The 21,301-nt window shown below is 63.3% G+C and overlaps 1 protein-coding gene across 1 annotated transcript; it reads left to right on the top strand.

Moving 5' to 3' along the window:
- Positions 1–6,804: 6,804 nt before the first annotated feature.
- EPS8L1 (EPS8 signaling adaptor L1) lies at positions 6,805–19,401 on the top strand. Its single transcript, XM_067552063.1, has 20 exons — positions 6,805–6,821; positions 7,019–7,053; positions 7,991–8,049; positions 8,356–8,517; positions 8,751–8,900; positions 9,982–10,064; positions 10,622–10,728; positions 10,832–10,884; positions 11,272–11,398; positions 11,927–12,015; positions 12,195–12,269; positions 12,798–12,946; positions 13,778–13,919; positions 14,324–14,352; positions 15,462–15,561; positions 15,719–15,889; positions 16,100–16,199; positions 16,873–17,053; positions 17,912–18,044; positions 18,182–19,401. The coding sequence occupies exons 1-20, from the start codon at positions 6,805–6,807 to the stop codon at positions 18,266–18,268; spliced, it is 2,049 nt and encodes a 682-aa protein (XP_067408164.1). The 3' UTR covers positions 18,269–19,401.
- The last annotated feature ends 1,900 nt before the right edge of the window (positions 19,402–21,301 follow it).

The following is a 21,301-nucleotide window of genomic DNA, read 5'->3' as shown; positions in this document are numbered from 1 at the left end:
AAGGGCATTGCAGATCCTGCTCCTCCCCCCCACAAGTGTGGGGAGGGGGCATGTGGATCTCAGAACTTGCAGTGGGGAAGGGGTGTGGGTACAGATCCCAGGTGTCCCCCTCTCCCCGTCCTTAACATGCCACAAGCCCAGCTTGTACACCCCTGAGAAGGGGGGGGGCTTTGGGCAGATACCTGTCCGAAAAAGGGGCTTAGGCTCCCCTTAAAAATTGGGGTGCAAACTGAATTGTTTGGCCCCACAGTGTGAGTTCCTGGAAAAAAGTGTCCCCCCACCATTTATGGGGGGCCCCCAAATTTCTGTGCCATGCCCCTCCCCCTGAAATTTATTGGGGAGCCTCCAATTTCATGCCATGCAACTGATTTTCCTCACCCTCAATAAAAATGCCCCCCAAATTTCTAGGGTGACCTGAAATTCTCAGTGCCATGCAACTGATTCCCCTCCTGCAGTAAAAAAAAAAAAAAAGCCCCCCCCCCCCCAAATTTTCCATGCCATGCATTCCCCTTCCCTCGATTTTTTTTTTTTTTTTTTTTTTTAAAAAAGCCCCGCAAAATTCCCATGGGGACTCCAAAATTCTCCATGCCACGCAACCAACATCCCCCCTCCCTCAGCAAAATTAAAAATGCCCCTGAAATTTGCAAGGGGGGCCCCTCATTTCTATGCCATGTGACCGATTCCCCCCCCCGCCCCCAGCACCCTGTGAACATATCTGTATATAAAGGAAAGTATTTTCTATACAGCACCATTCGCCCCCCGCCCTCGCCCCCAGAAAGCTATAAAGTGTGCAATAATGCATGAGGACTATTTTTCAAAAGAAATTCTATATATTGTATTTGTTTATTTTAGCAGCTCAGCTGCCGGACTTTAAAGCACAGAGACGGAAAAAAAAATCTTAAAAAAATGAAAACTTAAAAAAAAAGTTTGTTTTTTAAAGCTGCCCTCCCCACCCCGCTGGATGGTTTTTTTAACGTCTTGTTTGGCTGGGCCCGGGCCGGGGGGTTGGAGTTAAGTCGCAGTGGAGGAGTGGATGTGTGGAAATCGGGGTGTTGCAGGCCCGGCGGCCCAGCCCCCTCGATCTCTGCGTAGCCTCCTTTAAAGACGGCTCCAGTGGGTTGGTTCCAGCCGCTGGTGCTACCGGTGCCCAGCCAGCTTCCCCGAGCCCCAGTCCATTTATTTAGGACACCAGAAGAAACAGAACCTGAAAGAGTCTCTGGGGCCGTTCTGGGGGGCTCGCTTGCTCCCCTGCGGGGGCCCAGCCAGCCGAGCAGGGCTCTGTTCCCCGAGCGGGGCTGTCTCGCATCAGGCTGCTTCTCTGCCCCAGCTGGGGGTGGGCGGCTGTGACTGCCTGAGGCCTTTGAAATGAGCCCCTGGCCCTTTCCACAGCGCCCATGAGTTCAGAGATGGGGCAGCTGCGAAACTGGCACCGGGGTTGGCATGGGTCAGCTCTGAGCGCTCCCCCGCCACCCCAAAGGGGCCTGTAAACCTGACTGATACCATGAGGCCCAGGGCGGCTGGCACCTCTCGGGGGCAGAGACTGAGACGTTTCCACAGGCCGGAGGGCTCCTGTCTCTCACAGCTGGGGCAAATGCTGCTCTGTCCTCATATGTAAGACTTGAGGAGGGGAGGGGGGCTTCCCCCATCCTAACCTACTAGGCCCAACTCCCCTCCCGGAGCTGGGGTGAGAACCCAGGAGTCCTGGCTCCCAGCCTCCCCCCCCGTTCTAACCATTGGATCCCACTCCCCTCCCAGAGCCGGGGCGAGAACCCAGGAGCCCTGAGTCCATCTTTGGGCTCTGCCCGTTGAGAATGACAGCTGCAGATGGGAGGCAGGCCAGAGGCAAGCGTCCAAAGCGGACAGACGTTGCACACCCACAGCCCGGGCTGACGCTTGGGCCCCTTTGGTTTTTATTTTGTGTATGAGGTTGATGAATAATATGGATTTTTATTTTTAATTTCTCTCCGTTTGCACTTTGGCAGTTGCGGGGAATGGAGGGGGGGAAAGGGGGAGTCGTGCAATTATTATTTAACGGGAGGGCGAGATGCCAAACGCTTCCAACCCAGCTTGTAGCCATCCCAGTTGCCTTCCAGCGAGCCGTGTTTCTCACGCCGTGCGTTCCTTCCTTCCGTCGCCTGGCAGGATATGTCCATTGCTGTTGGAAATTGCTCTGAGGAGCGGTTCAAAGCCCTGGGCACGGAGCTGGAGAAGGCAGAGGGGAGACATGAGGACAGCCTGCCGGGATCTCAAAGGTTGTCAGAAAAAGGACGGCGGCGGGTCCTTCTCTTTGTCCAGCCGGGGCCGGAGAAGAAGGAATCAGCTGAGTTTGAGCCAGGCCAATGTAAGGACCAACTCTGCGGCCCAGGGGAGTCAGCCGCTGGTCCGAGCGGCCTAGAGCGACTGTGGAGTCCCCGGCGTGGGAGGTTTTTGAGAAGAGGTTGGACGCGCGCCTGCTGGCCTGGCCCGGGTTTACTTGGTCCTGTCTCAGCGCAGGGCGGCTGGAGCGGCTGACCTCTCGCGTGCCCTGCCAGCCTGACGTTTCCAGGATTGTAACAGCTGATGGGAGACGCCCCGAGAGTTTGATGGCTGGAATCGCTGTGGCGGTTTCCGGCTGGTGTTAGCGCCAGGGGCGTTCCCAGGTGGCGTGAAGCACGGACGGGCAATAGTCACAGAGGTCCAGGAAGGACTGTTGCATGTTGTCTGACTTCTGCACCGCTGGGGCCTGGGAGCTCTGCGACGGTCACCTCTGTACGGACCCCCGGCACTTGTCACGGATCACCAGGGGCCCTGATGCTGGGAGTGACCCCTTTAGTGGAGCCCGCACCCCAAGGGACAGGGCCGTGTGATACCCCAAACAGCCATGCACCCTCTCTGCGTGGGGAATCCAGCCCAGCCCCCATCCCTGCTTAGCCCAGAGCCAGCGGCATGGTCCCCAGCTCCTCGTCTCTTCTGTGGCCGTGGTCCGGGGCATTCCACTGGGGCGGCCCCTATTCCAGCCACCCTTCCCCCCAACCCCAAACCTGGCTGTGCCCCCGTGGGGCATTCAGGCCGTGGGCGCGGCTCCTCAGCCGGTTTCACCCAGTTTAACGACCTGGCTGTTCCTCCCAGGCGCCACGTCTGTCCGTGTACGCCTCATGCCCTCTTGGGGGGCGCCGGGCTCCCTTTCCGGAAGAGTGTTACCCCCTTGGCGCCCACCGGCGAACCGGGCGAAGCACACAGGGAAACCGAGGCAGGGGGTGGGAGTCTGCTAAACGTATTACAGCACATTCCATCCCCCCGGCACCAGGTTTGCCAAACGTCTTCCCCCGAGCCCCTGGTGAGAGTCAGCTGGGCTGGGTCTGAAGCTACCCCCCAGCTGGTTCCACTGAGGGAAAGCCCCCCCGCAATTAAAAACCGGTGCCTGGTTTTGGGTTGGAAGGATGCAGCTTTAACAGCTGCCTGGCGGGCGCTGCCTTTCGCTGCTGGGGGAAGAGCCCTTCCAGCCGGGATGTTTTCTCCCCCTGCGTGGTATAAAATCTGCTCCTGGGCAAACGAAACACGATCGCTCCTTACAGCACCCCCATTTAGCGGCTCTTCACTGCACCCAGGACGTCCTGGTAGTCGCTGTCTCCCCCCCGCCAGCTGTATGTTATTAGGGGTCATAGGGCAGTCCCACTCCTACCCCCCCCTCTTGCGCTCGGTGCTGTACAACTGCAGATTAAAGAGACCGCTGCGTTTACGTGCACTGCTGCGGGTGGAGCTGAGGCCCCACTACGGGCACGTCCCTCCGCGGGGGCCGGGCTGGGAAGAAATCGCAACTGAAAGAAGAAGAAACGTCGGGGCGGTTCCAGGCTTGAGTCTGAAGTGAGCGAGGCAGGGAGGGAATAAAGAGACCGGAGAGTTCACGTGCCCGGTGCGGGGCGAACTCCTAAGAAGCAGGGCCGAGACCCCAAACCGGGGGCACCGCCTGTGATTCCATTTCACCCACCCGGTTCCATCCGCCCGCGGAGGCCCAGACTGGCCCCTGAGGCTCTCCGCTCCGCCGGGCAAGCTGGGCTGAGTGGTAAATGGTCCCTCGCACCAAAAGTCACAACGTAGCCGGGTTGCTCCTGGTCCCGAGAACCCAGGCGTTTACCCCAGGGCCGTTTGAGCCGGTCCCAGACCCAAAAGCCACGCGGCTCGCCCGTCCCCTGGCAAACGACCTGAGGATTTAGCGAGGAGCGCAAGAAGAGAGCTGTTTGCCGGGTAAAGCCAAAGGGGGGCACAGCCTGGGGTCCCAAAGGGGACGGCGTCGTTGCAGGCGGGCGGCTCTGAGCGTGGTGGGCCCTGGGGCGCTCGGCTTCCGGTTCCTCTGAGAGGCCAGAGGGTGAGCAAGACACCAACCGTTTTCTTACCCAGTTTTGTTTCCTTCTTCCAGCTTTCAGGCAGCCGGGATGAGGCCGGCGGCGGGAGGGGGCAATGAACACAGGCTTGGCGTTGGCCCATGGGGAGCCGAGAGGCCGGCGCGCGGGTGGGCAGGAGACGGCGCCTGGTGCCCGGGGGCCGTGTTTTGCAGGAGGGGGAAGTTGTCCCCCAGCTGGGGGAGTTACGGGGTTTCAGAACAAACTTTTCAACAACCGCTGAAGTTTTCCCTTTGGGCCGGGCCGACGGACGCCACAGGTGGGATTAACCGAGGCAGCAACGGAGCAGCCTTTGTCTTAACCGCACGAGCACGCCGGGGCCGCAGACGGGTTCCCTGTGATGAGTTTGTCAGCGCTTGGCTCCGGCCTAAAGCCGTGGGAAAAGCTGGCACCGGGTCAGCCACCGTCACGCCCAGGAGCTGGTTCCCACCGATTTCCTTCCCAGAACCGGGAGAGAGCCCAAGGTCCCGCCTCCCCCTCCCCCCCCCAGGCAGTCTTGTGGGTCGGGTGATGCTGACACACCCTCCCCGAGGTGTTTCTAAAACACCGGCCAGGCCCTCAGAACAAACACGGGCAGCCTCGTAACCCGATTTAGTGCCGACTGACCCTACCCTTGAACCTGCCGTGCCCAGATCCAACCTCACCAGCCAGCAGAACCCGCCCCACCTGTGTCAGGAAGCTGAGTCTGCTCCCCCACCACCCGTACTCCGGGCATCTCTTCGGTGTGACGGAGCTGGAGCCGCCCCACAGCAAGACAGCATCCTAGAACCCAGGAGTCCGGGCTCCCAGCCCCCGCTGGGGTCTAACCACTAGCCCCCACTCCCCTCCCCGAGCTGGGAGAGAACCCAGGAATCCTGGCTCCCAGCTCCCCCAGTTTTGTCCCTGTGTCCCAGAGAGTCGCTCTGGGCCGAAGTTGGTTCCCCTCCAGCCTGGGCCGGGAGCTCCCGTGTCCCTCCATTGTTCTCCCCGGGTCCGGCTGGGTAGGAATTTGATCCTGGTTCAACCAGCCCCAGCCGGAGCTGCCTGGTCATTCTGACCTAGCCTGCAGGGAGCGGGCGGGGGGCTGGGTGGCACCCGCCCCCCCGCCCCCCGCAGTCAGTACTAAGCGAGGGGTCCCTGTATAAACAGCCGCCCTGCCCCACCCCAGAGGTGGCTGCACCCCGCGCTGTGACGATTGTTCTGGTGCGCTGGTATTTCCTGCTCTGCCCGGGGCTGGGCGGGCTGGAGACACCCAGCTCGGGCTTTGGGCTGGGCCATGAAGAGACAGGAGAGGGGCCAGAGACTGGGGGGGGGCCCACTCGCTGCTGCTGGGTTGGGCTGGTTTATGCAGGTCAGGGGGCTGTCTCTGAGCCCCCCCTAGACCCCACTCCCCTCTCAGAGCCAGGGAGAGAACCCAGGCGTCCTGTCTCCCAGCCCCCCTGCTCTAACCATTAGACCCCACTCCCCTCTCAGAGCCAGGGAGAGAACCCAGGCGTCCTGGCTCCCAGCCCCCCCCCCGCTCTAACCACTGGGATTGAAGGCAGGGTTATATTGCACCTCACTCTTCCTTCGCTGCGGGCGGGGCGGGGGTGGGGAGCTGGGGGGGGCGGGGCTCATGATTACCTGCCCAGGTATGCGGGGGGGGGGGGGTGCGGCCGCCCTGCTTGGCTCGCCTGCAGGGAGCTCGGGAGTTGGTTTCGGCAGACACCTGCCCCGGTGACAGGGGGACGGACGGATTCCCAGGCACCTAAGAGACGACAGGACCTGGGTCTGGGGGGGCTGGATCCCCCCTTGTCATTAATTCCCCCCCCTTGAGATGCCTCTTTCTCCAGCCCCTGGGGGGGCAGCGTCCCAATAGACGGCGAGAGATCAGGTGAGTCTGGGAGGCAATAGATGGGGGGGGAGGGGCGATCCCAGCCCCCCAGGGATGGGGGATGGATTGAGGGGGACAGTCCCCCCCCACAGCTCAGCCCCATGCCCAGGAGTCAGGGGCCAGCATTGCCCAGGGTCCTATGTTGGCACAATCTGGCCTTAATCTGCAGAGCGGAGGAGGCTGGGGGCTGCTGGGATGGCGGCTGTGGGGGGGGGGGGTCAGCCCCATGGCGTGTGGGGCTCCCCCCATGGAGGTGGCCGGTGTGTTTATGGAGGGAACTATTTGGAGGAAGGCGCCCGCCCTTGATAAACAGCCCAGCGCCAGGGAGAGGCACCCAGGAGGTGTGACGCTGGGGAGAAGCCAGCCAGTCCTGGACGCCTGGGTTCTCTCCCGGCTCTGGCAGGGGAGTGGGGGCTAGTGGTTAGAGGTGGGGGGGCTGGGAGCCAGAACTCCTGGGTTCTAGTCCCAGCTCTGCAGAGGGGTGGGTGCACCCTCGCCCCCCCGCACCGACTCTGTCAATGATTCTCGCCCTCTCTCTGAACCCCAAGGTGAATTGCGAATTCTCTGGACAGTATGAGCTCCTCCGGCAGGTGAGTGGGGGGCTGGGAGCCAGGACTCCTGGGTTCTCTCCCCGGGACTGGGAGGGGAGTGGGGTCTAGTGGTTAGAGCGGGGGGGGGCTGGGGGCCAGGACTCCTGGGTTCTCTCCCCAGCTCTGGGGCAGGAGCGGGCCCCCAGCGATCTGCTCTCAGGCCCTGTTTAACTCTGTCTCTTCCCCCCTTTCTGCAGCGAGGTCTCCAAGCCCAGCGCCAGGGAGATCTATGGTGAGTCCCTGACCAGATCTCACCTTTGGAGGGGCCGGGGTGTGTGTGGGGGGTCTTTTGACAGCAGAGGGGGAGCAGCGAGCACAGCCCAGCAGGGTGGCGGGGAGAGCGCCGGGACTGCGTTATTATTGTAGGGTCTCTCGCGGATCTTTGGCAAGCGGCTGTGTTGTTGTCGGGTCTCTGCTGCTCTGTGTTCTTGTCGGGGCTCTCCGCTGGCCAGGGGGCTCATACGTGGAGGTTGTGTTATTGTAGGGTCTCTCCTAAGCTGCTGGGCCGTCGCAGGGTCTCCCGGCTGAGCTGCGTTGTTATTGTAGGATCTCTTGGCGGGCTGGGGGGGGGTGGGGCTCGTCCATGGTGCTGTGTTATTGTAGGGCCTTGTGCAGACACACACACACACACACACGCCCCCCACCCTCTGGCTGCAATTGTTGCATTTCCTCCGGCCCCTGGGGCGGCGCCAGCCAGGAGGCTGAGCTGGCAAAAGCCCAAAAGGAAATGAAGTGCTTCGATCTGCCCCTCCCAGCCCCCGTCTCAGGGTGTTTCTCCCCTTCCCCCCCCCCCCCAGCAGTGACCAGGACCTGCCCCCCCCCACCTCAGAAGGGAAACGAAAGAGAAACAGGCGGGGGGGGTGGGGAGGGTCAGCTGGAGGGGGGGGGCCCTGCTAATCCCCTCCCAGGCCACCAACCAAACTGGTTACCCCAGGGCATACTGGGAAAGTCCCTCCCTGCCCTCCTCCCCCTCCACCAGCCCATCCCCAAACTGGGGCCAGATGGGTGCCGGCGCCCCCTAGAGGGGAGAGGCCCATGCCGCATTCCCCACCCCCTGCCCCCCAGCCAGCCTGTTCCCCGCCGTGGGGCGGATGGGCGCCGGCGCCCCCTAGAGGGGAGAGGCCCGTGCCCCATTCCCCCCTTTATAATTTGCCCGTCTCTTCTCACAGAGCAGAGGAAGAAATATTCCAACGACGTCATGTCCGACGTCTCCCAATACACCGTCAACGTGAGCCGGGCCCTGGGGGGGGGGTTCCAGGGGGGGGGAGCCACACGACTGGCTGGCCCCCAAAGGGGGGTTAGGGGCTCCAGGGGGCGGTGCGGCATGGGGAGGTGTTGGGGTCTCTTTGGGGGCTGGGAGTGAGGCAGTGTGGGGTTGGAGGGCTGGGTATGGGGGGCTTGGTGAGAGTCTGCTTGGGGGGAGCAGGGGGTTGGGAGCTGTGGGGGGGTCATTGAGGCTGGGTGTTGCGTGGGGGGGGGCTTTGGGTCGGGGGGGTGGTTTCACGGCTCTGAGCTCACCCCCCATCCCCCCCAGCACCTGGTGACGTTCCCGGTGGGGGAGGCGGCAGAGCTGCGCTCGGTGCAGGACGCCGTGCGCAGAGTGGCCGTCATGGATGCCCAGGGCCAGGTCTGGGCCCAGGAGATGCTGCTGCAGGTCACCGGGTCGGCCATCAGACTGCTCGACGTCCACTCCAAGGTGTGTGGGGAGCGGGGGGTGGGGCTGAGGGGAGGGTTTTTTTGGGGGGGGGCTGGGCCCAGCTGTGACCGTGTGCAAGAGGAATGGGAGAGCAATGGGCTGGCGGGGCGCTGGGTCCATGGGGGAGGTTCTGGGGGGGCTGGGTCCATGGGGGGGGGGTGTTCTGGGGGTGCTGGGTCTGGGGGGAGGTTCTGGGGGCGCTGGGCTGGCCGTGACCGTGTCGCCCCCTGCAGGAGGAACTGGAGAGCTACGGGCTGGCGGGGGTGCTGCGCTGTGAGGCTGTGACGCCCGGTGCCCGCGCCGGGTCCCTGCTGCTGCTCCTGTGCCAGGAGCCCCGGCAGACCCAGCCCGACGCCCACTTCTTCCAGTGTGGCAGCAGCGGGGTGAGGAATTGCTGGGGTGGGGGAGGCGGGAGCTTGCCCGGACAACTGGGTTCCAACTTCCTACTCTGCCGTAGGGGGGGTGGGGGGTCCTGTCTCTTTAAATAGCACTGGCCCCACCCCCTTTGCTTGACATCATTAGCCCCGCCCTTTTTGATTGCGGGCATTGGTCCCACCCCTTTTCACCCTCTGGGACTGCCTTTAAAGTGGGGGGGGGGATCACTGGCCCCGCCCCTTCGGTTATTAGCTCCTCCCCTCTTGCACCCCCAGGACGCCTCCACCCTGCAGCCACTGGTCCCACCCGCTTGGTGACAGCCTTTGGCTGTCCTGGGGTTCTCCCGGACTCTTGGGTTGCCTTGAGTCCCGCCTTTGAACGGCTTTGGGCAGTGTTAGCTCCACCCCTTTTTCCCATGATGCCCCAGGGCTCCCTCACTGACCATAGGGACAAGGCTTTATGGGCAAATCAGGATGTGACTCCCACATGGCAGGAAGTCCCGCCTTCCGATGGGAGGGACTTCATGTGCCATCAGCCAATCAGCTTCCAGAGCCATGATTTCCATTGCAAGAGGTCCTGCCTTCCAGTGGGAGGAACTTCCAGGCAGCACCTTCTCCATGGAGGATTGACAGCTGTCGTTCTCTCCCCATAGTGGGGGAGTCGGGGCCTGACTCGGGCAGAAGGGGGACTCTTTTCTCCTCCAGCCCCATGCCAAGGGGCCCGGCCACCCCGAGGCAGGGTGGGTAGCAGGCAGGAAAGAGCCAACTGACCCAAGGGAGTTACTGCACTTACACGAACAACACAGGGCCCATCTACCCTGGCATCCCGCCCCCTCGGTCAGCCCCATGGGTCCCTATCCCGGTATCCCACCCCCTGGATCAACCCCCTGGACCCACCAACCCTGGTATTCTGCCCCCTCCCTGCCCCCCCATATCAGACTTTTGGGTCCAGCTACCCCAGTATCCTGCCCCCTCCCTGCCCCCCAGATCAGACCCACAGGCCCATCTACCCTGGTATCCTGCCCCCTGGATCAACCCCTTGGGCCCATCTACCCTGGCATCTGACCCGTGCTGTTCTCCCCCACCGCAGGTGGAGCCGATCCAGAAGGACATTAACAGCGCCCTGCTAGATTTCAAATCGGGGGGTGACGCTCAGAGGAAAGAGGTGCTCCGGTGAGACGGGACCCCGAGTCTGGGGGACTTTGGCTGGACGGGTGCATTGGGGGAGAGGACTTTGCTGGGGGGGGCTGGGCTGCAGGTTATACAGGGGGACCCTGGGGTGAAGGGGGGCCTGATGGGGGAGTCATTGGAGGGGATCTGAGGGGTTAATGCAAAGGGGGGAATCCTGGGGGTGGGACTGATGGGGTAGATCGGGGGGGTGAGGTTATGGGGGCCCCACAGAGGCATGAGGAGGAACCTATAGAGGTGGGGTTTTGAGGGTCCACAGGGCAGTGAGGGGGATCCCCACAGGGGCAGGGCCCTGAGGCACTGGATGCTGGGGGGCAGTTATCTGGGGTTGTGGGGACATGGGGGCAGCCCCCAGGGTCGATGGGGCTAGAGGGGTGCAGGGGGAAGCTCTGAGGAGCTGGGGGGACCCCTCTAGGATAGGGGTGACAGGGCAGGCTGGGGAGCCCGGGGGTGTCTCTCTGAGGGGTGGGATCCATGGGGGGCGGGGGGCTCAGGCACATTTTTGGGTGTCTCTCACCCCCCCCCCCACATGTCTTTTGCAGAGCAAACCAGGAGAAGATGCAGAATGGGGTCCCGGCCCTGGGGGGGGCCGGCTTCCAGCCCCCCCCCTCCCACAGGAAGGTGGTGATCACCCCCTCGGCCCCCCCAGGTGAGATGGAGCCGCAGGGTCAGAGAGAGGCAGGTGGGGTGGGGGTGTCAGAGCTGGGGGGAGAACCCAGGTGTCCTGACCCCCCTGTCCTTTCTGCCCTCAGCTCACCCCTCTGCCCCACCCGTGCCGGCGGAGCCGCGGATTGAGCGTGACGTGGTGAGTTGGGGAGGGGGGGCAGGGATTTGGGGGTGTTGGGGTGCCACAGGTCGGGGGGTTGGGGGCAGTGTGGGGGGAGAGGAGATTTGGGGGGCGGGGGATGAGATGGAGCTGGGGTTGTTGCATGTTCACCCCATCCCCTGTGGGGCAGAGGTGGGGGGTGGCACATGGCCCTGGGTTGGGGGGGCTCTTTGCCAGGGGGCCTTGGGGGTCCCATCCCCTGGCTGGGGGGGGGACAACGATCTGTGGGTGTTATGTGGGGGGCTAGGTTAGATTCTGCTTTGGAGGAGCAGGGGGTTGGGGGCTGGGACTGCGTGGGGGGGGATTCAGGGGACTGTGTGGGGGACCCCCCGCTCACCCCCAGCTGCCTGCTCCCCCCCCCCCCAGGAGCTGCTGAACCAGGTTTTCGACGACATCGAGCTCTTTGTGGGCAAGCTGCAGAAATCGGCCGAAGCCTTCCGGGTCCTGGAGCAGCGAAAACGCTCGGCCCGGGGGCGCCACCGCGAGCCCGGGGGTGAGACCCTCCCCATAGACCCCCCCCCGCCGGCCCCCCCCCCCCCCCCCGCGGCAGGGGCACGCCCAGGAATGAGAAATCAGGCTGCTTCTGGAGGGGCACTTTCTGAACCTCTCCGCCCTGGCCCCGGAGGAATTTGGTGCCCCTATTGACTGGGGGGGGGCCAGACCCCTGCATGCCCCCCCCCGCCCCACTGGGAGCCGCCCATGCCAAGGGGCGCTGCTGCCAGCCGGGGGCTGAGAGATCCCCCTGCCCCCCATGGCCTCCCCCCCCATATACCCCACACTGGGAACCACCCATGCCAAGGGGCGCCAGTGGGAGCTGGGGATAAGAGAGAGACGCCTCAGCCCCCCCGAGATCTTCCCTGTCTGCCCCCCACACTCCTGCCCCCCAATACATCCCACACTGGGACCTGTGCCTCCCTGGGATTTTTCCCCCACCCTTCCCCCTTCCTCCACAGCCCCTCCCCCGACACTGCTTCTCCCCCCCCCCCCGAACGCAAGATTAACCCTTTCCCTCCCCCTGCAGAGGGGCTGCTGACTCTGCGGGCCCAGCCGCCCCCCATGGAAGAGTTTGCGGACACCCTGGCCAAAATCAAATACTCCTTCAGCCTCCTGGTGAGTGACGGCTGGGGAGGGGGGAATGGGCCCTATATCCCCCCCCTGCAATGGGGAACCCCACTCATCCCCCCCAGAGCTGGGGAGAGAACCCAGGAGTCCTGTCACCCTCCCCCCCCCCAATCTGGAATGTGAGGGGTTCGCTGACCCAAAGTGGGGGGTCTCTCCCCTCCCCCCAGGCCAGACTCCGGTCCAACATCTCCAACCCCACTTCGGAGGAGCTGATTCACTTCCTGTTTGGTCCCCTGAAAATGGTGAGTGGGGGATGGGGGGGCAGAAATGAGGGGGGGGCTGCCAGAGCCCTGGCTGGGGGGCTTGGAATTCCCAGTGCTGGGGCTGGGGGGCAGGGGAGGGGGCTGCGGGAGCTGAGGTTGGGGGGTGACCCCAGCGTGGGTGTTGGGGGGGCTGGAGGGGCTGGAGGCTCTGAGTTGGGGGGGTAGGAGAGGAGGGGGCTGCAGGGTCTGGAGTTGTGGGGATCCAAGGGGGAGTTTTGGGGGAGATCCCAGCATGGGGGGAGCTGGAGGGTTGGGGAAGGCATTCCAGGATGGGGGGCTCTGGGAGGGACATGGCTGGAAGGGGGGCAGCTGGTGGGGCTGGGGGGGGTGAAGGGGAGGGGATCCCAGTGGGGGAGGGCTGAGGGGGCTGGAAGGGGTGGAGCTGCAGCTGCGTATCCCTGGGGGGGGGGTGCAGAGGGGCTGGAGGGGAGCCGGGGGGTCTCTCACTGACCCTGGACAAGGGGGGGCTGGGATCTGGGGGTCTCTCTCACGTCTTCCTCCCCCCAGGTGGTGGAGGCGTCGGGGGGCCCGGACTTCGCCAGCGAGATCCGCTCCCCCATGCTGACCCGGGAGGCCGTCACCCTGCTGCAGGGCTGTCTGGAGGCCCCAGAGGTCAAGCTGTGGGGCTCCCTGGGTGCTGACTGGACCCGACCCCGGTACCGTGTTCACCCTAGGGTGGGGCTGGGGGGCGGAGCTGGGACTCTGCGTTTGGTTCTCCAGGATCTCTGCCCGTCTGCCCCTGATTGCACCTGGCCCCGCCAGGCATGGACTCTGCCCAGGCTCCCAGGAGCTTTTCACCCATGAGTCCATTGTTTTGCCCATGATTTTCACCCACAATTCTGTGATTTTCACCCATGATTGTTGCCCAGGATTCCTTGATTTTTTCACCCATGATTTTCACCCACAATTCTGTGATTTTCACCCATGATTGTTGCCCAGGGTTCCTTGATTTCCCCCCCATTATTTTCACCCACAATTCTGTGATTTTCACCCATGTGATTCTGTGATTTTCACCCATGATTGTTCCCCGTGATTTTTCTTGTGATGCCACATTTTGCCCATGATTTTCACCCATAATTCTGTGGTTTTCACCCATGATTGTTGCCCACAGCTGCTTGATTTTCACCCATGATTTTCACCTGAGCTTTTCACTCATAACTGTTGCCCAGAGTTCCTTGATTTTCACCCATGATTGTTGCCCAGGATTCCTTGATTTTTCACCCATGATTTTCACCCACAATTCTGTGATTTTCACCCATGATTGTTGCCCAGGGTTCCTTGATTATTCACCCACAATGCCACATTTTGCCCATGATTTTCATCCATGATTCCCCCCCATGATCCCGTGATTTTCACCCATGATTGTTGCCCAGGTTTCCTTGATTTTTCACCCATGATTTCACTCCGTTTTTCCCCGTTACTTTCTGCCCACGATTCCTTGGTTTTGCCCATGGTTCCATCTGGCCGTGCTTCCGTCTTTCCCCCAGGGTGGAGTTCCCCCAGGACTACGCCACCCCCTACGCCCCGACCTTCCAGAGCGGCTGGACACCTCCCTGGCTGGGCGCCAACGGGCAGCCCTGGGAGGATCCAGTGGAAACCCAGCACCTGCATGAAGCGCTTCGGGCACAGGTGACTGGGGGGGGAGGAACCGCTCGCTGATGAGGGCAGAGGGGAGCGTGGGGTGAGGGAAGGGCTGCGGGAGGGTGAGGGGGCCATTCAGGAGGGGCATAAGGGGGGGCGTTGGGGGGAGGGTGCCTGGGGGCAGAGGGAAGGTTGTAGGGGAGGATGTGAGCCAGGTATGGGGGGAGGGGAAGGTGCCAGTCATGGAGGGCGGTTGTGGGGCTGGGAGCAGGAGTTGGGGGGGAAGATGGGGGGCTGCAGTGGGGGGAGGGGTGACTAGGAAACAGATGCAAGAGAGATCGGGGGGTGGGACATGAGGGCCGAGGGCTCTGGGGTGGGGGGGTGCAATGGGTGGGGGGTCACAGCAGAGGGGTCACTCCACCCCACTCACTCCATCCCCCTTCTTTATGCAGCAGTCGGCTCCTCCAATTGAAGCTAATGGGTACGTAGACCCCCCTCCCCGCCCCCTGAGCTGTCCCTACCCCCATGGGAGGGGGGCATTGGGGTTCATGGAGGGCGGGGGGGCCTAGGGGGAGGCGGATCGGGGAGGATCTCAGCACAGGGAGGTTGGGGTCCTGGCGGGGGAGGAGCTGCGGTTGGGGGGGGCCAAAGGGGGGCACATGAGCCGAAGAACCTAAAAAGGCATTTTCTTTGTTTTCTCTGTTTGTTTCTCTTTGCTTGGGGGGCAGCTGGGTTCGGTGGTGAGGGGGGCGGGGGCAGGTTAGGGGCTGGGGGTTGGAGGGAAGCTGGGGGGCAGAAGGGGCTAGGGGGAGGGGGCTGCGTGGGGGTGTAAGATGGCTCGGGGAGGGCGGGGGGGTTAGATGTTGGATGGGGTGAGGGGAGGGGGTTAGCAGTTGGTTGGGGGGCAGGGATGGGGTTAGATATTGGGGGTGGGAGGCCAGACCGGGGGGGGGTGGCTGCGGCAGTGTGGGGGGGACACATAGGACCCGAGGCCCCGGTGAGGGGCTGGTGACTGGGAAGGGGGGGGAGGCCCAGGGGGGCGGCGAGGTGCCCCAGATGTCACAGCGAAAGGGGGGGAACATCAAGGGGGGGCCGGGGATAGAGCGGCAGGAGGGAACGAAACAGGAAGACCACGGAGGAGAGAGACCGGCCCGCCAGCGCCCCCCCCCCCCCAGCAGCCCGGCCAAGGTAGGGAGTGGGGGAGGAGGATCTGGGGGGGGGCCCAGTCCTTTCTCCCTCCTTCCCCCCGACCCCTGTATGGGCTTGGCTGCTGGGGTCCCCCCACCCCCTCCTCTCTGCGTAGCCGGGTGGGACCCCCCCAGACCCCCGCGTGGTATCGATGCTTTGACATCGCAGCATGTGTAGGGTTGGGGGGATCCACTCCCAGAACTGGGGGGTACCCCAGGGGAGCGAGGTACAGTCCCACCCTGAACTCAGGAGTCCTGGCTCCCCCCTGCTCCAACCACTAGACTCCACTCCCCTCCCAGAGCCTGGGATAGAACCTGGGCGTCCTGGCTCCCCCCCCCCCCCGGCTCTAACCACTAGACCCCCGCTTCCCCCTGACCCCGTTTTCCTCCCCTCTGCCCCCAGCCACAGAGAGACAGCGGAAGGCAGTTTTGTGAGCTGCATTTACGACTTTACAGCCAGGAACAGCAACGAGATATCCACCCTGCAGGGGGAGGTGCTGGAGGTGAGTCTCTCTGCAGGTTCCCCCCCCCCAGGTCACTGCTGCGGGGAAGCTCGCAGCACTGGGGAGTCTCAGCTCCCCCCTCCCAGAGCACTGCTGCGGGGAAGTTCGCAGCACCCCCTCCGGAAGAGCGGGCCTATCTCAGCGTCTCTCCCGGCAGGTGCTGGACGACTCCAAGAAGTGGTGGAAGGTTCAGAACCGCTCGGGCCAGCAGGGCTACGTGCCCTATAACATCCTCCGCCCGCTCCCCGGCCCCCCGAGCCCCGGCCCGGGCGACCTGCTCAACGGCACAGGCAGCGCCGGCTCCAGCCCCGGCCAGACCAGAGCCCCGGTGAGCCCAGCGAGACGGGCGTGGAGAACTGGGTCTCTGGGGGGCGCCGGCTCCCATCCGGCGAGGCCTGGCTGGCTCCGGGGGGGCGGGGAATGGGACATGGGCCTCTCCCCTCTAGGGGGTGCCGGCTCCTCTCTAGCTCCAGGGCGGGGGGCTGGGAATGGGGCACGGGGCTACGGGGCACTAATATTTCTCCCCCGCCCCGTCTAGAGCGCCCCAGCCCTGCTGGCTCCGAAGAAAAAGGTCTCAGCCCCCAACGGGACCCAGTGGCAGGGCTCTGAGGGGCTCAGCCTGGACCCCACTGAAAGAGGTATGGAGCCCCCTATATATGAGGGGAGGGGAGTGGTAGAGACCCCGGGCCCTGCCCCCTCTATATGTGGGGACCTGGGATCCCCGGCCTCACTCCCTATGTGGTGGGATGCCGGGGGGCTGTATCCCCCCAGGGGGTACCCAGGCCCTGCCCCCTGTGTGTGGGGCAATGGGATCCCCCATAGAGACGCCAGGCCCCGCCCCTTGTGTTTGAAGGGAGGAGAGTGTATCTTGGTAGAGACCCTTCTCCATGGTGACCCCGCCCCCTGCATGAAGAGGGGGGTGTGTGGCCTATGGCAGGCCCTACCCCCTCTATGTGGGGAGGACAAGGGGGCTGTGTGCCAGATGGGATCCCCAGGCCCTGCCCCCTAGTGTGGAGGGATGGGATCCCCCATAGAGACCCTAAGCCCCGCCCCTTGTGCTGGGGGGAGGGGAGAGTGTCCCCAGGCCCCACCCCTTATATGTGGGGAGAGGGTGGAGTTTCCACCTGGTGACCCTGCCCCCCTGTATGTGGGGGGAGGGAGTGTATGCCCTGTGGCAGGCTCTGCCCCCTATGTGTGGGGAGGACAGGGTAGACTGTGTCCCCCAGGGGGTCCCCAGGCCCCGCCCCCCTCCCCGTGGGGGGCGTGGCCTGTCTCCCGGTGCATGCTGGGTAACGGCGGGCTGTCCCACAGAGCGGCGCAGCCAGCTGAGCAGCGTGAACGAGGAGCTGGTGCAGCGCCTGGCGGCTGGCCGGGCCGCCCCCGCCAAGGGCTTCCAGGTGCAGCGGGCCCCCGACACCGCCGTGCCGCTGGACGACGACTCCGACCCCGCCCACGTTCGGGCCTGGCTGGAGGCCAAGGGCTTCGGGCCCCTGTGAGTCTGGCGCGGGCGGCAGGACGGGCGTGGGCACCCCAGGGCTCTCTGATTGGCTAGCAGGTCATACGTCTCTGCTTCCCGATTGGCTGGCTTGGCACCTCCTGGCTTCTAATTGGTGGGGGCATCCCGCCATCCTTGGCTTGCCAGCCTTGTCTCTGCTCTGATTGGCCGACTCGGCACCTTGTGGTTTCTGATTGGTTGGGGACGGGGGGGCGGGGGGCTTGTGACACTGGCTTTCTGATGTGTCCTTTATTTCGGCTCTGATTGGCTGGCCTGGAGCCTCCTCGCTTCTGATTGGCTCGTGTCACTCACCACCCCCCCGTGATTGCTTGATTTGACTTTCCTCTCCAATCTGATTGGCTGGTTGAGCAAAAGGGACTGCTTTCTGTTCCCTGATTGGTGACAGCTCAGAACCGCCACCTGCGATTGGCTGGCTGGATCGCAGGCGAGCCATGATTGGGGGGGTGCCTTCACCTGGAATCCTTCACGATCGCATTTAATTGGGCAGCCGGCGAAGTGGCAAAAAGACGCTAATAACTATTGGACCAATCAGAAAAGGGGATGGGGGGGCATGAACCAATCACGTGACAACTGTGTGTGTGTGTGTGTGTGTGTGTGTGTGTGTGCACATGTTGCTGGTTAAGGTCACGCCTGTGTCAGTATCCATTGGCATGGTGGCTGGGGGCACTGCTATGGGGAAGCTCGCAGCACCAGGATTCCCCTGCCCCCAGGCTGGTGGCACTGCTGTGGGGGAAGCTCACAGCAACGGGCGTGTGTGTGATCAGTGGTGTGCCGGGGGGGGGAAGGGCTGTCTCCATGGGGCACTTGACCTGACTGCCCCTCTCTGCCCCCCAGGACGGTGAGCACCTTGGGGGTGCTGAGCGGGTCTCAGCTCTTCTCGCTATGCAAGGCCGAGTTCCAGGCCATCAGCCCGGAGGAAGGAGCCAGAGTCTACAGCCAGGTCACCGTGCACAGGGCCATGCTGGAGGTATCACCGTCTCCCCCCACTGCCCCTTGCTCCAACCCCGGGGGGGCGGCTGGGAGCCGGGACTCCTGGGTTCTCTCCTGGCTCTGGGAGGAGAGTGGGGTCTAGTGGTTAGACTACGGCAGTTTTTGACCTTCTAGGACTCTAAGAAAATCTCCGAGCTGGAAGCCGTGATGGAAAGACAGAAGAGGAAACTGGAGGGCGAGCCTGAAGCGTCCCCCTCATGAGGAAGCTAACACTCCTGCGCCCCAGCTGCAGAGCCTCCCTCCCCCCCGGGGAGGGCGCTGTGTGTGGGGCTGGCCCACCTGGCTCACAGCTCCCCCCGCTCCCCAATCTCTGTGATGGCATCTCCCCAAACTAAACACGCTGAGGACCTCTGCGCAGGCATCGATTTCTTCTTGGGCATCTGGCTACCACCAGCTCCATTCGGGCTACTCAGCCTCTTAAAGGAACATCTCCTGGCACGTGTTTGCTCACGTCAGGTTCCTTCCCCTACGATCTTTGTGTTTTGTTTTGTTTTACTCCACTATTTATTTAAGAAAGGGGCCGAACTTTAAAATTTAGCATCCCCCTTTTCTCCCCCCAAATGGTACGATCTCCCTTCTCCACAATCCCCCCTTCATATTACCCCTTAAGTGGTACAACCCCCATCCTCCGAACCCCCCTGAAATGGTACAACCCCCATTCTTCAACCCTGCCAATGGACCAATGCGCTCACCTCCCTGTTCTGATTGGTGCAGACCTGGGGCTAGGGGGCGCTGCAGGAAATCAAAGGACCTCATTGCATGTAGTACCCCCCACGGCCACCAGAGGGGGGACGTTCTGTGCTAGTCAGAGCTGCAGCACCACCAGCCCTAAGGTTGCTTAACAGTTTCCATTCTCAGCCCCCTTTTTTGGCCACTGATAACTCTGCCAAAACCTTAACCGCCAGGGCTGAAATTTCCCCGGCTCCACCTCTGCAGCAGGCTGGGCTGGGGGGTGACATGTGGGGCAAATCGTTTTCGCGAACGAGGCTGGCAGAGGGGAGAAATAATGTCAATTTGGAGCCTACTGGGAGTTGTGATGCAGTGGGAAGGCCCAGTTCCCCACTCGGCTCCTTGCTGAGGGGTAGAACCTCCCCCAGCCCCCCGGTAAGGAGTGTGTGTGTGTGTGGGGGGGGGGATCTATAAATAGTGGGAAACTTTGACCATTCCTGGCCTTTTCGGGCGTGCAATATTTATAGGGGTGATAATCTGGGTAGCGTTTATCTCGTGTTAATTAAACATGCTGCAAACGTCACCCACGCATCTGGTGTGAATCGATGCCTCCATCTGAGTGCAGGGCCGGCGTTGCGGCTAGAGGGGAACAGCCCCGTGCCCCAGCCCCCCCCATTCCCTGCCCCACCACCGCCCCACACCCCCCAGCCGAGCTCGGAGAGTTCCTCAAACTGGACAGCAGGTGGCACCAGGTCACATTGTCTGGCTTGGTTGATCTCATTTTATCTGCCCAGTTGTAGCTATCCACAGCCGTGGGGGGCGGGGAGCCAGCAGGACTCCTGGGTTCTAACCTGGCTCGGGGAGGGGAGTGGGGTTGAGTGGTTAGAGCAGGGACCAGCCCTAGGGTGATCTGGGCGGATGTTTAGAGAGCAGATTCCTCTCATTCCTGCTGGGATACCCTGGCCCGGGGGCCGGGGTTTGAACCACAGAGACGCAGCCTAGGGCCTGCTAGGAAAGCAGGGCCACCCCCTTGTTCTTCCTCCTCCGTCGGTGTGATTCTTTCTTGTCTACGCCTGGTTTGGGACTGAGGTCAGGGGGCTACGGGTCGGGAGTGAGGGGCACCCGCAGGGCTGGGGGAGTGAATCCAGCCGCGACTGGCCTGTGGTTGGGTCGGAGCTGATGGCGCAGAGGCAGGAGGTGGCTAAGCTGGGCACGGGAAAATCCCAAGGCATCTTCCTTGCCCCTTCTCCTGCCCACCTCGGGCCCCCCCCCCCCCCCCCCCCCGCAGCCCTGCCACCCCTCCCCCCATCGCAGCCTGGGCCCCCTGGCAACCCAGTTGTGGTAGCTGAGCCCATGAGTCGGGCCTGGGAGACTGGGCCAACTCGGCCTGCAACCTGCATGGCGGGGGAGGGTGCTGGGAACCTGGACTCCTGGGTTCTGTCCCCGGCTCTGGGAGGGGAGTGGTGTCTAGTGGTTAGAGCAGGGGGCTGGGAGCCAGGACTCCTGGGTTCTGTCCCCAGCTCTGGGAGGGGAGTGGGGTCTAGTGGTCAGAGCAGGGGGAAGCTGAGCTCCGGGACTCCTGGGTTCTATCCCCGGCTCTGGGAGGGGAGTGGTGTCTAGTGGTCAGAGCAGGGGGAAGCTGAGCTCCGGGACTCCTGGGTTCTATCCCCAGCTCTGGGAGGGGAGTGGTGTCTAGTGGTTAGAGCAGGGGGGGAGGGCGTGGCTGGGCTCAGGCTCTAGGGAATCATGCCAGAAACAAAGAGCTGCTGAGCTGTTTTTTTGGGAGGCGGGGGCGGGGGGGGGGTAAATAAATAGCCGTGGCTGCTGCCAAAGATCCGGCAGGAGAAACAGCTGCTGCCCTTCCCCGAGCCCGAGCCCTGGCAGGGTTGCAGGCATCAGCGGGGAAGGCCCTGCAGCCCCCCAGCCAGGACAGCTGGTTATAAGGGTCTCTGGGGTGGGGCATGGGGCTGGGGATTCGGGGACCCTTCGCCTAGCCCCGAGACGTAGCCCCTCGGGGGTGGGGGGTGGGGATATGGGGACCCCGCACTGATGGGGAGTGCCGGCTTTCCCTGTCACTGCGCTGGGGGGCCCAGAAGATGGGGGGGGGGGCTGCCAGTGCTCCAAAATTCCCCTGCATTCCCCCCACATCCTGTCCCTGCCTCATTCCCCCTTTCCTGACCCACCCCACCTCTTCCTCCTCCAGGAATGGAAGTGGGGGGGGGGCAGGAAGGGCCCGATCCTGGGCAGCTGCCTGTAACTTGACAGCTTCTGGGCTCTGTCGTCTCTTGCGCAAGCCCCCCCCCCCCCGGGTGTTAAGAGCCAGCTGGGCTTTGCTGCCCTCCCCCCCATCTCCCCAGCCCTCCTCCCACAGCCACGTACCCTGGGCTGGAAGGGGGGGGGGCAGGCCTGGGCCGGAAATGAATGAATTCCAGCTGTTTGCTTATCGGCAGGATGGGCCGAGCCCCCAGGGGGGCAGATCGCAGGCTATGTCCCCACCCCCCCCCAGCTGGGGATCCAGGGGATTGCTGCCTGCTTTAGCCACTAGCCTCCACTCCCCCCCCCCCA

The sequence above is a fragment of the Emydura macquarii genome, unplaced genomic scaffold, assembly GCF_026122565.2.
Source record: "Emydura macquarii macquarii isolate MOO-44397 ecotype Brisbane River unplaced genomic scaffold, CSIRO-AGI_Emac_v2 contig_1386, whole genome shotgun sequence".
In the NCBI taxonomy this organism is placed as follows: Eukaryota; Metazoa; Chordata; order Testudines; family Chelidae; genus Emydura; species Emydura macquarii.
This window is presented reverse-complemented; position numbering and strand designations above follow the sequence as displayed.